At 47.1% G+C, this 18,252-nt stretch overlaps 1 protein-coding gene across 1 annotated transcript in view; it reads left to right on the top strand.

The window, feature by feature from the left end:
- Positions 1 to 18,252, top strand: part of LOC149325716 (uncharacterized) — a 295,945-nt gene that overhangs the window by 138,372 nt on the left and 139,321 nt on the right. The window contains exons 3-4 of the mRNA XM_089562470.1: positions 2,151 to 2,227; positions 6,620 to 6,700. Of these exons, the coding sequence (XP_089418596.1) occupies positions 2,151 to 2,227; positions 6,620 to 6,700 (158 nt within the window). The remainder of the gene's footprint in view (positions 1 to 2,150; positions 2,228 to 6,619; positions 6,701 to 18,252) is intronic.

The raw sequence follows: 18,252 nt of genomic DNA, 5'->3' as shown, positions 1-18,252 counted from the left end.
ACGTACCGAAACTCAAGCCTTGAGTGACGCTCTGCAGATCCGCAGACGCTGAGAGAAAGCACATAACCGTTGGTGCAAGGCACTGGTGCACGTCGCCTGTCGCCTTACTTAGTTAAGTTTCGTGCACAAAGCAACGGAGCGAACTACCGCGGCCCTCGCCTCGTCGCGTCGCTGCTTTAGCGCACACGGAGCTCACTCCAAGCAATTGGGTTGCGCGGCCGCGTGGTTCCGTTTGTACCGGTGGTCCTACCCTACATAACGGCGTCAGCCTTTTTTCCGCCATCGTTATAGCTTGTCGCCTCCTCATGAACATTCATTCTTCATTAACTAAAACCTTATTAATTACAAACTTAAATCTAGAGAACATCAACCGCTAATTCGTGTCGACGATTGTGACAGCCCCTTAGTACACATAGCAGGAGCGTTCTGAGTAATGCCAATCCGCATGAATCAATCCAGCAACCAGGCGCACCAACAACAAAAACGAGCAGAATCAAAGGAAAGCAACTTATAATTGTAGTACAGCAATAGAAGTGAGGCTACATACCTTCTGGAGAGAGTATTCCAAAATAAAAGGTCCTGCTCCCCGGCGCTGAACCAGCGCACTTGCCTACGGCGACGCCATGACGAAACTGATTTGCTGCTCCGCAGCAAAAAGAAATGCGGTGCGATATCTTGCTTAGTATTCTTTACTTGCAATAAATAACACTTAAATTCATTTCATATTTATGCAAGTATTTTGCAATAGAGTAAAATGCATGCGTAGTTGATTTCATTTTACTGTCCCTACCTCGTGTGAGCAACCGGATAAAAAACAGAAAATTTCTGTCATTACCCAATCCAGAACTATGTTTTGGTTGGGCCACAGAATTTTTCTTTCCGGCCACAGAAACTTTCTGTAAAATATCTGTAATTTCACATCTTTTTTTTTACAGTGTAGAGCAGCCGGCTCGGTAGCAGTAGTCGAGGTGCGGTGACTGAGTATCGCTGAAATTGTAGTGCACGTTGAATGGAATCTAGACGCCAATCGCTGATGATAAGGACGTTACAGAGCCATCAGTGTAGATGTGGCGATACGCAATCTAGCAACTATGAATGTGCTCAAGAGCAAAGTACTTAAGTGCAGGATTGGGGGTGTTTGTTTTTCTTTTAATGCCAGAGTTTGATATCTTAATTTGCCATGCAGCATACCTCCAAGGTGAGGTGGAGGTTGCGATGGGACGCTGGTACTGTGATGGGAGAATGTTAGAAATTTCCTCCATGCAGTACTCAGCGAGTCGATGCTTTGGTACACAAGCCACAAACCGCACCTGTGCACAAAGAAGCTCCTGGGTTAAGAGGACTGATCCGGATAGACGTCTGCTTTCAGCTAGAGTACCCATAGTGGAAGTGTTTTTGGGAAGGCCGAGATAGATTCGCAAAACATTAGCTTGCATAGCTTCAAGGATTTTAATATTTGTTTTCTTCGAAATACCCTCGAGAGCTGGGAGACTGTAGCGCAGAAGCCCACTGAAGGGTTCTCTGCTGAAGCTCTGGCTTATATACCACTCCGCTGACGTCACGGTCGTCGTCCCTGATGTTGCTGTTGCTGATAGTGCGGCGCTGTTGGGCATGTAGTTGACGCAGTCACCGTCTGGAGCTCGATGAAGGCACAAGTCATGTACCCAATTTCCAGGCGGCCGGAACGAATCCGAAAAAGCGACCGGCCTTGAAGAGGGTCCTGATGATGCCAGGAGCAATCGAAGCGAAACCTGAATCACAAAAATGAACGTTTTTTTTCCTGCATCTTGGCAGTGCGGCCGCTCCCAGCAAAGATATAGATCTTTGTATTCTGGCAATTTTATTATCAGTGTTAGCATGTCATCCTATGTCCCATGAAAGAATAATGCCCAGTCATTATTGGTCAGCTGGAAGCAGTTCACGTTTTTTTATTTTTCTATGTATTGGCGAGTGTTACGTCCCAAAGGTCTCATAACTTGTCTGATTGGAAATGGAAATTATAGGTGGGATTCGGGCAATCAATGAGGGCTTTAAATTGGTGATTTGCATAGTTACCTGAGCCGTGTATAGAACTAAGTCAAGTTCACTCATTCCGCGGCATTTTTGGCAGAGCGCAGCGCAGTGGACGAACTCGGCTCTCGTTTTTTCAGTGGCCGAAGGCGTCTGCTTTCCATTGACTTCCTGGATGAGGTCGAACATCCGGCTCAGTACACGGCTTCTCTGAATGGTAGGTCATCCTTTGGCCCCATCACTTTGGTCTTCAGCGGCATTGTTTGCTGGACTTTCGATGTATGGCTGATAAGCCAACCCAAGTGCAGCAGGAGACGAGGTACACAGAGACGGAGACGAGCAGCACAAGAACGGAACGTGCACGTCTGAGGCGATGTGGACGCAACCGATTTGAGTTTCAGGATCGCGCTGAGCTACGCAGCAACAATTCCCGAGAGCTGTAAACCAGTTAACGGTTGGTTTTTGTAACTTCGGCCTAAGGGACAGAGCTGTTCTGGACCGAGCGTGCGGAAGAATTCATCTGGCTCTGGCGGCCGGGGCCGCTGTCTGTCACTCATTCTGGTTTTCTCGGGGTGCGCTGTGGCCGTGCTGGTGAGCAAATTCTGAACTTGGCTTCAGCAAATTGATGTCCATGCACTCACCTGCTTCTCCATTAAAGGGGTGCCTTTTAAAGCCTTTGCGTTCGTGTATTGCCAGAACTGGGTAAAAGACGATGATGAGGAAACTGGTGCGCACTTCTGGGAAGACGCGTTCAGGGTTAAAAGTAAGGCACCGACATCCGCTGTCCCGTCGTTTTCTGTTCCTTGTGTGGGGTCCCTTTTTATGCTTCGTCTTCTACAAACGAAGTTAGGGATATACAATTTCTCGATGATGTGATCAACTGCTAAACAATCTACAAATCACGAACATTGATCCTTCGTGCGCTCCTCCAGTCTGTTAGTGAATCAAGAGCTTTATAACTTCAAAGCTTATGCCTGTATCCAGTTGTTAAGCGTGGCAATATACTTGCCATCATCCAGCCTGGCTATGTCCACTGGAGTGCAAACGCCTCTCCCATATCTCTTCAATTAAAACTGACCTGTGCCAGTTGCGGCCACTGTATCCCCGCAAACTTCTTTATCTCATCCACCCGCGTAACTTTCTGTCGCCCCCTGCTACGCTTCCCTTCTCTTTGAATCAAGTCTGTTGCCCTTAAGGATAAGCTGTTACCTTGCTTTCTCATTACATGCCCTGCCCAAGCCCATTTCTTCCCTTTTATTTCTACTATTAACCCGTGGTTGACCGCTGAGCCACTCTGCTTTGTTCCTGTCCCTTAATGACGGAAGCCAATAGTCGCCGACACCAATGAGCATAGGGGATGTCTTTTAAGAGAGCTAACCGCGGAGCTAATAGGTTTTCGGAAATATTATCAGGATTTTCAACGCTACAAAAGCACACACAAGAAAGAGAAAGGGGATGACCAATGCGGAGGGAAATGCGTGCCGGCGGATTGATGTAGGGAGGACGACGAAGTGAGCTGAAATAAAATTTGTGAAACAAGCACATACTAGTAATACGACGCCTACAAGCCAGGGATGTTAATCCTGCCTCTGCTTTTAGTGCTGATATGCTGACATTATATGAATAGCACGAATGTATGAATCTTGTGGCTCGATTTTGTACTGATTCTAGGGAATTTATTAGATAATTTTGGTTAGGGCTCCAAATAGCAGAGGCGTATTCTAATTTAGAACGGACAAGTGATTTGTAGGCAAGCAATTTTAGGTTTTGTGGCGCATGACGTCGATGTCGTTTTAAGAATCCAAGGCTTCTGTTAGCGGATGATATGATTTTAGTGACATGCGCGTTCCAGGTTAGATCATTGGACAATGTTACTCCGAGGTATTTGTAAGTCTGACCTAATTCTACCGTGACATGCGAGATTTTATAGGAGAAGAGGACAGGATTACGTTTTCGGTTAAATGACACGACTTTACATTTATTGGGGTTTAGTTCCATGAGCCAGTTGTTACACCAGTCCTGTATGCTGATTAAGTCATTCTGGAGGGCGAACTGATCAGAGGCGTTGTTGATAGTGCGATAGATGGCACAGTCATCGGCAAAAATACGGACGTTACAAGAGACATGCGTTGGAAGGTCATTAATGTATATTAAAAATAATAGCGGACCAAGGACTGATCCTTGCGGGACACCTGATGTTACCGGAACAGAGCTAGAGGCTTGATTATTAACGTTAACGAACTGGGTGCGGTTAGCCAGGAATTCGCTTATCCACTGTAATATGTTAGGATGAAGGTTTAACCAGGACAGTTTTAGTAGTAAGCGTTTGTGGGGTACTTTGTCAAATGCTTTCGCGAAGTCCAGGAATATTGCGTCAGTTTGTAGGTTACAGTCGAGGTTCACATGCAGGTCAGGCTCAGGGTTTGAGCATGAATAAAGGCCCATCTGCTGAATCCTTGGGGCTCATAAATAGTATAAAATAAATAAAAAATACAAAAAAGAAAAATAAGAAAATAAAACAAGAAAATAAAAAAATAAAAAAAATGAGAAAAGAAACAATAATAAAAATAAAATGAAAAGTAAAATATGATGAACAGAAATAAAAACAAACAGTGCACCCGGAAATGATTTCGCCTTGCAGCACTTTAGAGAGCCAAAGTGCCCCCTGAATTTTTTTTCTACCACATTTACGCACCGCTCTTCCAGTACCAGCGATTCTTTTCTCCCATGTGCGGACGTTATTCGCAGAAATATAGGCATCCAGCATGGCGCGAACGGAATGTGCTCGCAGAGACTTGCGGATGTCTTTAAGTACCGCTTTTCTCCAACGGGTGTATGATATGTTAAAGTTACAGGCGCAGGAATCCCGCTTGCATGCAACATCTTTCGGTGGCATCTTACGACCGCGCTTTGCATCCGATGCCGGTAAAGCGGCGAGACCATCTAAACCTCGAAAATCATACAGCGCAAAACGTGAGTCTGTCGTGGAGACCAAAGGCCGCGCACAGGGGGCCCTGAGGTGCGTTTCGGCGAAGATGACACAAGGCGGCCCTGCGTTAAGACTACACACCGAATAACACAGGCGCCGGAAGTGTGGAAACCGAGTGGAAAGAGTGTGAAAACCCAGCAGCCGGGAGACTGCGAGTCTTGCAACCGAGAGACCCCTTGCAAAGCTTTGAGTCAGCTTGCACGGCAGAAGCGTGCAGGGAAGGCGCACGGCGATATCCCCATTGTTGCACCAAATCGCCCGCCATGACGAAGCGGTTTTCGCTGTGCGCGGCTACTAAACTCCAGAGTTCTGCTGGGAACCGATTTCGGGAAAATCCATTTGCATAGGTGCTCTGATCATCACTGGCTTGACGAGGACCTGACGGCATTACCACCTGGTTTCCGCATTACTTTGCAAACGAAGTTTCCGACTGCGAACCTTATGCATACACAGTTCAGCACCAGAGGTTGCTAAACTTACTTTGTGTTGCTCCGACTTCTATTCCTTTCGGACAAGAAGACGCGTAGTCCTTGGCCCTAACTTAGGCTGCTTTGTTTCTTTCCCACGTGTATTTCCATCTTAAAGGCCAACTGCAAAGAAATTTTGCATTGGCTAGAATGCCCCTTAATATACCGGGTACGTGATAAAAATAACCTCGACTATTTTCCACGATTCTCAGAAAGCCCGTCCTCCTGATATAAGCGCTCAAAAAGCGCAAAGAGCAGCCGACGCTTGCACCTGGCGGTGTACCGCAGAGTTAGGCAACCTACCGAGCATGTCGAAGGTATTCACCACCGAGCATGTCCTTCCTCAGTCCGGACCCGTTGGGAATGAACGGATTGCAGACCGCGTTGGTATTCCTTCTGTGGTACTGTGTAAAAGTGTTCCCTAATTTTAGCCCAGATTACCGTGCCGAAGCCCTGTGCAGCTATGGGGGTGCATGAATGCACACGCCGAGTGCACTTCGGAGTTAGGCAAACGGCGGATGCTGTGCGCCACATGGCGATCTCTTTTCTCCGACGCGGAGTTCTGCTGAGGGTCTTGCCTTGATTGGTCAAAATTACTTCAGAGTCTCCAGCGTCTGCCGCGGGTGAAAACGCGGGTTTTCTCACGAGCGCACTAAAAGCGCTATCTTACGTCTGTGACACATGGAGGAGAGTACATGCCCTCAAACAAAAGTTCGTCTCCGTTCAAGGGTGTTCGTTCGCAGCGCTGTAAATTCTTGCGATCGGCATTCGCATTCCTAACATTGCAGGCTTCGAACGCGTGCCCACTCGATGTGGTGTTTACGGGAAGCCGTGAGCCTTCGAAACCTGAGGCAGGCAGCGCCTTCTTCGGCTCTCTTTCTACGTCTTTTGCGGCGCTTGATAATGACGGCCCTTTTCTAGTTTCGCTTTTCGCCATCGATTCTTGAGGGGTTCGCTTCTTTTACGAATGCCATATATCTTGTTTTTGGTGCTCTCTTTTGGCACAGCACTAGAAAAACACATTTTTACGGAGCGAAATTTTTGTGGCAGTTGGCTTTTCAGAAAATTCATAAATTGATGACAAAGAGCGTGCGACCGGCAAGGTGACTTGTCTAAAATAACGCTTTACGCTATTTTTGATATACCTTTTCAGGAAAACCCATAATTTGGGTGACCATTCTTGGTACTGATTACAGACACTGGGCCTTGATGCGCATACGAGAAGGGTCGTATGGTGAGTGACCGGCTTCAGGTTTTATCCTTTGGCGAATAGCCAGCCAGCCTCCGTAATGATGACAGATGGCGCTTCCTTCGCTCTTTGAGCAGCCGTTGAGAGCGAATGGCTGGAATGGTGACGGAAAAGCCCATCGTACAACATGGATCCCACGCTAACTACTGATGGCCATTGGAGCTGCACTCACTGCTTGCTTCGATCTCTTCACGATAAATTAGAAATTCTCAGAGCCAGGGTGTAGAACCGGAAGCGAACCTGAACCGAAACCGGAATGGAACCGGAATTTTGAGCCAGAACAGAAACCGAACCGAACCCATATTTTTTTCGCCATATTGCAACTCAATCCGAACCGAAACAATTGAAAAGAACCGTTCCAAATAGGTTCGCGACTGGGTTCAGCCACACTTTTTTTTTCAACCCAGCCTACTTCCTTTTTCAGACAATATGAGATGGTCTAGCGCGTTGGTTTACCCATCCGCAGCTGACTGCCCTGGAAAGTGCGCAAATGGCACGCGGTAGAGGCGAGAACCAAATTCAATCAAGTCTGGTGCCTGGGAAAAACCCAATTGACGCTTTTGTAATGTACTAACGCATATTCTGAAGCATTGTACATCAGGTTTATATGAAATCTCGTGTTTTTATTCCTCCCCTTTTACATGTTTGCTTATCGTTTTTATGAAATTGTTGGCACTGCTCTAACTGAATAGAAGACTATAGACACCAAAATTGTCCTTGCGTGTTTTCTTCTTTAAAACGATGCTTTCGACATTGGTATGCACGGCGCACCCCGTGGTTTTGCCTACGGCCAATAAAAAAATTTATATTTGAATTTCTTCTTAACGCTGTTTTAATTTCATCCACAGATCAAGGGCTGCGACATGTCACTGAATTTAGGCAACGGGAGGAACAAATAAACTGCAATATAACTAGTAATACGTCGTTAGTTGCAATTCTAGCTCTTGAAGCAGGCTTCTTTATATGCAGTAGGGAGTATCAGAGTTTATATCTCAATTTTTTCGCGCCTCACATAACCTAAAGCTGAACTACACGTCTCCGCCATCATTCGGATGATGAAACCGGAACAGTACGGGAGAATAAATTCTTTTCTAAATTATTCAGCGGCCGGAGGCGATTACCACACTGTGATCAATGTATATCCATTCTAAGGCATCATTTGAAAGAAGAAAACATGCAATAAAACTAGCTGTGTATAGTCCTGTGTATAGCTGATCCCACGGTGAAGGTCATTTCGTTTTTTAGAGCTAATGATCTACAGCTCGTGCAGGCAGACAAAGAAGGTGGTTTTTTTTTTATAACGCCGTCTGGTTATTCAACGAAAAGGCAGTAGAAGCAGTGAAGAAGAAATTCAGGTTCGTGAAAGTGAATACGACCCAGATGAAAAAAGTTGCAGTGTCGTTTTGTGAGGAACTGCGACTGCATCAACTAGCCATGGCCGTCAACAAGTCTGGTAAGAATAGCCTTTCGGTTTTTTGCACCGAAAACACGCGAGCGGAAAATACCATTCCGGACTATAGTAAGTGAAAAGGAAACTTGTCAATGGCAAATCAGTCAATTTTTGCTGAAGCACTTGTAGACTGTGGTAGAAGTAGAAGACCCCTTTGAAACTAAGAACTCTGATGACGTGATAGCCTTCCTTCAGACTGATAGAAACATAAGGACCGGTTTCTCAGTTGATGTAGAAGATATTTTCTACTGTGTTCCACATCGACGTCTCCTTTCTGCAGAGCGTAATTGTGTAGATAGAAATGAAGCCACGACTTTCAAAACGCTACCGGTTTGTGTGTGTACAACTTCATATCATTACTTGAGTTTTATCTCAAGGCCACTTTTATTGATTTTAATGAAGAAGTGTATTTACAAAAAAAAGGGGAATTTGCACTGGCTCGTGTGCCACCCCGGTACTTTATAATATGTTTTTATCTGAAATTGACAGCTCTTTGAGTGACGCACAGGACACGGATTGTACAGTGTGCATTTTTAGATATGTAGACGATTACCTGGTCGTTTTGGCAGATGGGTATTTAAGTTTTGACGAAGCAGTAGCTGATGTTTTAGGTACGTTTGGTCGGAAGAGCATGGGCCTCGCCTTCACTCACGACCTGCATAGCTGTAATAACCAATTACAGTTTTTAGATTTACACCCTGACCTTTCACCCTTCACACGTTTGATGGCGATACCGTCTACGCGCAAAGAAAGAATTGTTGCCTTTTAATTCGAGCCATTCTATGACTGGTAAGAGGCCTATGGCTTCCCAGTGCTTAGTATCCGCACTAAAGAAGTATTGCCGCCATGCCATGCACACCACGTCTGCCTCTCAGGTGTCCAGGCTGCAGAAAACAGGCCTCTCGACTTCTCTGGTTCTCTCCGTGGCGCAGTCCTTGCTGAAAAAACTGAAGGGCAGCAAGGAGAACAACCGAGCTCAAGATAAAAAGCTTGCAAGGGCGAAAGTTGTACCTTACGTACACCACACCCCTCTTAACGTTAAAAAGGTGGTCAATAAGCAAGGCGTCCAGGTGGTATTTTCAGCGCCACGCAAATTGTCCGGAATGTGTTCACGTATTGGTAGAAAAAAAAGTTCTAGATTGCGCCTTCAAACACAGAATGCCACATGTTGACTGGAAGAAAGGAGTAGTATACGAGTTCCCGCTTACACGCGGAAAGGTGTACGTGGGACCGACCGGACGGTGTCTGCATAAGCGCCTGCTTGAACACAAGAATTAATTTAACAAGAGAGGCCATTTTCCAGACCAGTGCCAAGCCTGCTCCAAAGAGTAGCGTATAGCCTGCAAGCATCGACTATCGAATTGCAAAGTGCTATTGAAAAGCCGAGATAGGACAGAACGTGAGCTCATGCAAGCGTTTTATACAAAGTAGCGAGGTGATAATTTCATTAGTGACAGGTCAGTTGTTCTTCGCCACAGTGAAATGTTGTTTCTTGATACGCATCTGTGAGAGGTGAATGTTTCTCAACTGCGAGTAAGAGCATGGATAAGGACAGATGCTATATAAACATTCTTCCTTGAATGAATCATGTTGAAAGTGCAGCGCTCGTCCAGTTCCTTTAATCGTCCGTGCTGCCGTTTTGCACTCTCATGTCTTTCACGTGTAGTCATTTAAGCACCGAAAGAGCGCAAAATTGCGCTCTTTCGAAAGAGCGCAAAATTGCGCTCTTTCTGTCTTCTGTCTTTTTCTGTGTATGTTTGTTCGTGTGCGCAACGCCATCCCAAGAAAATCGTTGCGTCATCTGCCACATATGTATGAAATATGAGCACAACGACCCAACAAGACCTCTTAGAGCAAGCATGCGTGGACGCACTGTCAATGAGCGAGGCTGAGTTTTTGCGCAGGTGGTCGACGTACTTCATCGCCCTGCGCGGCGGTCGAGTGTCGGCCTCATTACTGCCCTACTGACGTGCTCAGTGCTGCGGCACTGCGCATGCGCTCGAATGTTCAAACCATTGAGTTCAGGAGTTTTGTTTCGTATTTCATTGTTTTCATAGATCAAAATAAACTGCTCTTTCTACAACGACCCAAGAACATTGTGGTGGTTGTTTCTGAGGAATGGAAATGGCACCGCAACAGCCTCACTCTCCGTTCGGTGCTCTTAGCCGCGTACAGAACTTTAACACCGGACGAGCGCCAAATATTGGAGCGATGGCATGTTCCGTCGAGCAAGCAGTGCGCAAAGTTGAGCCCTCCCGCCAAATTGAAGCTCGCGCGCGAGCCATTGGAGCTCTTTCCAAACTCTCTAGAGCAAGCAAGTCTGTTTTATTACCGGCAGAAACAAAAACACAGTCCATCAGGAGCCTAAAAAAGACTAAAGGCATTTTGACCTTCCCGGTTGATAAAGGTAATGCGACAGTTGTGCTGGACAGCAAGGATTAAGTCACAAAAACGGCACAAATACTGAAAGACGAGACCACATATGCTAAAGTCAAACGAGACCCTTCAAACAAGATTGAGAGCGAACTGCAAAAACTGCTGACGGACTTCTTCAAATTTGTTCCACCGCAAAGCAAGACTTTATATTACCGACTCTTATCTGAATGGAGTGCATATTGCAACCGCGCAAAACGACGAGGGACGAAGAGAGGAAAGCACAGGACAAGACGCGGAACTTCAACAAAGGTTTACTACAGGAAAACCACATTTATACAGGAATCGTAATCACACCTGGTGAACAGCCGATACCATCAAATAACACAGGCACGTGGCCGCGCGTGGCACAAGTTAGCATCTAGATAGTTAAATTCTTTCTTGGATAAAGATACGGAGGTGGAGCTGATGCAACGGTCATTTTCTTTTTTTATCCAGTAGGCTTCGAAAATTTCCCTGCTAAGCTGGGTCGTCAATTTTTTCAAGACAATTCTGTCGCGGAACCTGGGCGTGCAGTTACTACAATGGCGACAATGTTTTGCCAGTTCCCCGCCCCCCGCCAATGATTCAACAGCGGCGCGATGCTCTTGAAGTCTTACATTCAGGCAACGTCCTGTTTGCCCTATGTAGCAATTCCCACATGTGAGGGGTATTTTGTACACCACCCTAGTTTTGCAGGGAACAAACCTGTCTACGTGCTTAGTGCGGCACTCATTCTTTTTGCCACTTCCCTGCCAAGGAAGCTCGTTGCCCACCGAAGCACAGCCCTAGTGAAGAACCGCAACGCCGGAGACCCGTGGCAATGCCATACATCCACCAGATCTCCCATCGCCTCAAAAAAGTGGCCATGAAATGTGATGTCCCGGTGGTTTTCACGGCGCCCAAAAAGCTTTCGGGCATGTGCAATATGGTGCAGGGAAGTGGCAAAAAGAATGAGTGCCGCACTAAGCACGTAGACAGGTCTGTTCCCTGCAAAACTGGGGTGGTGTACAAAATACCCCTCACATGTGGGAATTGCTACATAGGGCAAACAGGACGTTGCCTGAATGTAAGACTTCAAGAGCATCGCGCCGCTGTTGAATCATTGGCGGGGGGCGGGGAACTGGCAAAACATTGTCGCCATTGCAGTAACTGCACGCCTAGGTTCCGCGACAGAATTGTCTTGAAAAAATTGACGACCCAGCTTAGCAGGGAAATTTTCGAAGCCTACTGCACAAAAAAAGAAAATGACCGTTGCATCAGCTCCACTTCCGTATCTTTATCCAAGAAAGAATTTAACTATCTAGATGCTAACTTGTGCCACGCGCGCCCACGTGCCTGTGTTATTTGATGGTATCGGCTGTTCATCAGGTGTGATTACGATTCCTGTATAAATGTGATTTCCTGTAGTAAACCTTAGTTGAAGTTCCGCGTCTTGTCCTGTGCTTTCCTCTATTCGTCCCTCGTCGTTTTGCGCGGTTGCAATATGCACTCCATTCTCAACCACCAACTAGTCCGCCTTCACTTGTTACATGTCTTATGTGAAAATGGCTCAGCTCCAGCCATCTACGGTGTTCGCAACATACACAAGCCCGACGTGCCTCTACGGCCAATAGTAGACTTTGCCCGGTACCCCCTGCATAAGCTGTCTCGGTACCTGCACAGCATCCTGCGCCCTCTGGTTGGAACAACAGAGACGTATGTGAAGGACTCTAGTCACTTCGTTCGGATGTTACAGGACGTCGACATCCGAGAAGACGACATCATGGTGTCTTTTGACTTCAAATCTATGTTTACCTGTGTGCCAATAGACTTCGATGTCCAGTGCTGTAAAGTCTTTCTTGAAAATGACGACACCCATTCCAAACGCACTCTGCTTGAAGCTGTGGACCTATGCCACCTTTTGATAATGTTACGGCTATAATCTCACAGCCTGGGCGTTCTAACTGGTTCATCAGGCCAGCGCTGAGCGGTTGAAACGGCGAGCGGGGATCAGAGTTCAACGGGCACAACACTCTCAACTTCCTCTTCTTTCGTTCTCCGCCTTGCTCTACCTGCGTTTCTTCAAGCCCGTAACATTTCCTTCGTCGCAGGCGAAGCCCGCTGGGCGAGTCAGGCACCGGCACAGGGATGACAAAGTTTCAGCCGCGCCACATGGGTGAGTTCTGTGCGGGCAGAACGCCGGCCGCTTGCAGTGACGCGCGCAATCCTATAAGTGAGGTCAGTGAGTCGCTCCAAGATGACATAGGGACCGGTACCGTTCGCGAGCAGTTTCTGGCTTAAGCCACGCTTCCTCAGTGGACGCCAAATCCAGACCAACTCGCCAGGGAGGTAGGTGACTCGGCGATGATGGTCGTCGTAGCGGGCTTTGGAGCGGTCTTCTGAGGCGATAGTTATCAGGCGGGCTGGTTGGGGGGCTTCCTCAGAATTGCAGAGGATCTCAGCGATGCCAGGGTCATCGTCGGTGGAGAACGGGAGTATAGCACCCAAGGTGTGTCGTGGAGAGCATGCATAGAGGAGGAAGAAAGGAGGCAGAAACCTGTAGTTTCGTGTTGAGCGGTGTTGTATACGTATGTGATAAAAGGTAGAATGGAGTCCCAGTCTTCGTGGTCAGGAGCGACGTACATGGAAAGCATGCTGATGAGTGTCCGGTTGGTTCGCTCCGTTAAGCCATTGGTTTGTGGATGATAGGGAGTAGAATGTCTGAACTGTGCAGAGCACAATCGAAGGAGTTCTTCAACAAGATCGGCGGTGAACTGGCGGCCACGGTCGCTGATTTCAACTCGCGGGGGCCATGGCGCAGGATCACAAATTGCAGCAGAAAGACAGAGACATGGTATAGAGTAGCCGAGGAGCTGTCTCACAGTACCGAGTGTGGTAATCTGTACAGACGACAATCCAACGGTTGCAGCCATGGGACTTGAGAAAAGGACCCAAGAGGTCTACGCCGACCTTCTCAAAAGGAGATCTGGGAGGCGTCACAGGGTGAAGAAGATCAGGAGGAGGACCGGTGGAGCGTTTGTGACTCGCACACTGTGCACAGCTAGCCACATACTTTTCAGTCCTATCGCGCATACGTGGCCAGTAAAAGCGTTCTTCGATGCGGTGAAGTGTCCTCGCAGAACCCAGGTGTTCCAAAGTGGGATCTTCATGCATTGCACGCAAAACAGAGGGGCGTAATCTGTCAGGCACCACCACAAGGAAACGGAGACCAGTGGCAGAGTAGACCTTCTTATAGAGGAGACCATCTCCTACACAGAATGCACATGAGGTTGTAGGGGCCTGCGCAGCGGTAAAGAATAGCGTGAGATGCTGGTCCTTCCGTTGCTCCTCGTGGAATGTGCGGGCATCGGGGAATTTAGGTTCTTCGGAAGGGATGTAGTGGTCAAAGTTGTCGCCGTCACGATCCGTCGTTGCAAGCAGAAAGCGAGAGAGACAGTCCGCGTCAGCGTGTCGGCGTCCACTCTTGTACGACACGGTATAATCGAACTCGTGCAAACGGATTGCCTACCGTGCAAGACGGCCAGATGGGTCACGGAGGTTGATCAGCCAACAGAGGGAATGGTGGTCGGTAACCACTGTGAAGGGTCGTTCATACAGGTAGCAGCGAAACCGCTGAACGGCAAAAACTACTGCAAGGCACTCCTGTTCACTAATGGTATAGTTACGCTCAGATTTGCTCAGGCAGCGGCTGGTGTAAGCAATGATGTCTTCCTTGTCGCCATAACGTTGAATCAGCACGGAACCAAATCCAACACCACTGGCATCAGTATGCACTTCTGTTGGGACAAAAAGATTGAAATGGCGTAGTACTGAATGCGATGTGAGGAGAAACTTAAGTTGGTGAAAAGAAGAATCGCACTCAGATGTCCAATCGTAGGGAGCGTCTTTGTGGAGCAGACACATGAGTGAGTGAGCGATGTCAGCGAAACGGGGAATAAAGCGGCGAAAATAAGAACAAAGTCCGAGGAAGCTGCAAAGTTCCTTTGCAGTCTGAGGTGTTGGAAAGGACGCTACAGCCGCGGTCTTCTGTGGGCCAGGGCGGACACCTTCACGGTCGACGAGGTGTCCGAGCACCTACGTCTGACGTTCACCGAAACGACATTTCTTCGAATTAAGCACCAGACCTGTGCGTTTCAGGCAATCCAGCACAAGGGTGAGGCGTTCGTTGTGCTCATTAAATGTCCGGCCAAAATGACCACATCATCGAGGTAGCACATACAAATTTGCCATTTCAAGCCCCGTAAGATGGTGTCATAAATTGCTCAAAAGTTGCAGGGGCATGGCAGAGCCCAAAAGGCATTACGTTAAAATCAAAAATGCCGTCTGGTGTGATGAAAGCAGTTTTCTCTTTGTCCTCGGGATGCATAGGAATCTGCAAGTAGCCCGACCGTAGGTGAACGTATGTGAAGTGCGATGCAGAGAACAGACAGTCAATGGCATCATCAATCCGAGGAAGTGGGTACACGTCTTTCTTTGTTACTGCATTCAGGCGGCGATAGTCCGCACAAAAGCGCCAGGTGCCATCTTTCTTCTTGCCCAGAATGACAGGAGCGGCCGAAGGTCTGCAGGATCCTTTTGCAACATATCCCGAACTTGTTTATTGATGGCCTGGCGTTCTGTAGGGGACACTCTGTACGGCTTCGGTCGAATGGGGTGTGAGTAACCGGTGTCAGTCCTATCCCATGTACCTGACACGGGTATACTACGGGAACCGCTGGGCTCTGAAAAGTCAAAGACGGACGAGTATTTGACCAGCAAGGCTTCTAAAGCGTCACGCTCGACACTGTTCAGAGATTTGCTAATCATCCGACGCAGTTGTGAGTCAATGTCTGTAGTAGCAGCAACTGCGTCTGGTGCGTCAACAACCAAAGCCACCGAGCCAGGGCCATCTTGATTACACGTGGTGATCTTCATATGAACAGGTAAAGCACTGGTGGCGAAGAACAGTTGATGGCCGACAATTGTGCCCAGCTGCCTTGGAACACCGACACCAGGCACCGACGTCGGCACCTGCAGAGCACTTTATTTATTTATTTATTTATTTATTTATTTATTTATTTACAATACCCCTAAGGGCCCTCGTTCGAGGGTATTACATAGGGGGGGGGGGGGGGGGGCGATACAATCATAAAAATATGGCACAGGAATTTGAACAAAATACACGTAATAATGAATTAAAACTAGTAATGTACACAAATAATAACAACAAACAACGCAGAATAAAATACTCAGTAAATACACATAATACAACAAAAATACCAAATCTGTTAGTCCGTGGTTTGCTTTAGCGAATGCTGAAACGATTGTGGGTTAACCTCAATAGCTATGTGTGATGGCAAGTTATTCCAATCTATTATAGTGCGAGGAATGAATGATTTCGCGTAGAGCAATGAACGGCATGTGATGCGTTTTATTTTGTTAACGTGGTCACGGCGAGGAAAGACTGCAGGGTGTGGCAAAAAGAAGTCGTCGTGGAGGGTGGGATGGTGATACAGTTTGTGAAGCAAGGTTAGGCGAGCGAAATGGCGTCGACATGATAGCGGTTCCAACTCGGCACGTTGTTTTAATGCTGTGACACTGGTGAAGCGTGAATAATCTGAAAAGATGAAGCGAACAGCACGGTTTTGCAGGGATTCAAGGTTGTTTATGATGTATGCTTGATAAGGGTCCCATATGGCAGAAGCATACTCAACTTTCGGGCGGATTAGCGTGATGTAAGCAAGTTTTTTTAAATGTGAAGGCGCGTGTTTGAGATTATGCCTAAGAAGGCCGAGTGCGCGATTTGCTGATGCTAAGATTGTGTTAATATGGTAATGCCAAGTTAGGTCAGACTGAAAGTGAACTCCTAGGTACTTGTAAGTTGTTGTAAGTTCAACTGTATCGTTATTGAGGAAGTAGGTTGTAGCAATTCGAGTGGAACGGTTAGTAAACGACATTAACTTTGTTTTAGATGCATTTAGAGACATTAGCCAGGAAGAACACCAAGCCGTTACAGCGTCAAGATCAGTTTGAAGTGAATGGCGGTCGGTTTCATTAGTAATATTACGATATATTACACAATCATCCGCGAATAACCTAATTTGAGACGATACACACTTGGGTAGATCGTTAATAAAAATTAAAAAAAGCAGAGGGCCAAGTACACTTCTCTGGGGGACTCCAGATGTTACGGGGACAGAAGACGAGTTAAAGCCGTTGACAGAGGTGAATTGTTTTCTGTTATCGAGGAATTGTTTTATCCATGAAATAACGTTGGGATGGAGATTTAAGTTTGTCAATTTGGTTAGGAGCCTGTGATGGCGAACGCGATCAAAAGCTTTAGAACAGTCTAAAAATACTGCGTCAACCTGTAAGCCAGCGTCTACTGCGGAAAATATGTCGTTTTTAACGAGGAGTCCTACGGGCAGGTGTTTGTAACCGGCATGGGCGCTTCAACTTCGGTTACTTGCGCCAACCTTGCCTTCGAGACCATCGAGGAACTCGGCCGTGCTCCATTCCCTCGTCGCCCAAAAATATTTTTGCGCAATGCAGACGACTGTTTTTGCGTGTCGACCAGCCAAGAGGCGCCTGCACTACTACATCATCTGAACTCCACCCAGCCAACCATCCAGTTTCCGGTAGCATTGCCTTTCTCGATGTTTTAGTAGAGAGCACAATGAACGGCCTCATGATGTCGATCTACCGGAAAGCCACACATACAGGCCAATACCTCAACTTTGGCTCTGCGCATCCAGTTGGCACAAGCGCTCCGTGGCATCAGCCCTCTTCACACGCTCGCAACGCCTATGCTTATCCTCACAAGCACGAAGGGAAGAAGAAAAAAAGATAAAAGAACTCTCTAGAAATGGCTACCCAAGGCGAATTCTAAACTCGCAGCAACACGAATCTTCAAATCCACCCAAGGCCCCGAAGGAAGAGCTGAAGCGAGCCGCCATTCCCTACGCAGTCGGTGTGAGCGAAACACTTCCAAGAATCTTCAGTGATTACGATGTTCAAATATGCCACGTGCCTACAAAAAAAAAAAACTCAGACAGCGACTTGCGCGAGTGAGAAACAAGTTATCACTAGATACCCGGGGTTGTACACAAGATTCCTTGCCAGGATTGCGACGCAGCCTACATCAGCGAAACTAGGGATTACAGGAGACGGCTCAGGGAGCATAAAAATGACGTTGCCAAGGGGCGCACCGAGAAAAATGACTTGGCAGATCACTATAAAAGCACCGGTCACATTTTAAAAGAACTTGTTGTTGGGCTAGTTGGTAGTTATTCATCATTAAATTCAAAGGCGCCAAACCATACGCACTCTGTCTCGTCTTTCTTTCTTCTCCTGTGTGTGTGTGTGTATGGTTTGGCGCCTTTGAATTTAATGATGAACACCGGTCACATTATCGCCTTGGACGCAGCCACTATCATATGCACCGAGAAATCATTACCATTCCGCCTGCTCCTAGAGTGATACCATGTCTAATCAACTGCGCACACACTTAATCGGACACGTGGGCCCATGCCTTCAGCATACGCATGCTCACTGCAGTGACCTTCACTTGTATAAACGCAGCCGCTCCGTTTTTCGTTTTCATATGTGAACAAGGGATCTGTAGGGGCCCCAAAACGTCATTTGTTTTTATCCTATTGTTCTTTAATTTCTTGGCGAGTGTTAGGTTTTTCAG

This window comes from Amblyomma mixtum, chromosome 10 (genome assembly GCF_055824585.1).
Source record: "Amblyomma mixtum isolate Tamu chromosome 10, ASM5582458v1, whole genome shotgun sequence".
Taxonomy (NCBI): Eukaryota; Metazoa; Arthropoda; class Arachnida; order Ixodida; family Ixodidae; genus Amblyomma; species Amblyomma mixtum.
Note: the sequence above shows the minus strand (reverse complement) of the source record. Positions and strands in the feature narration are given on the sequence as shown.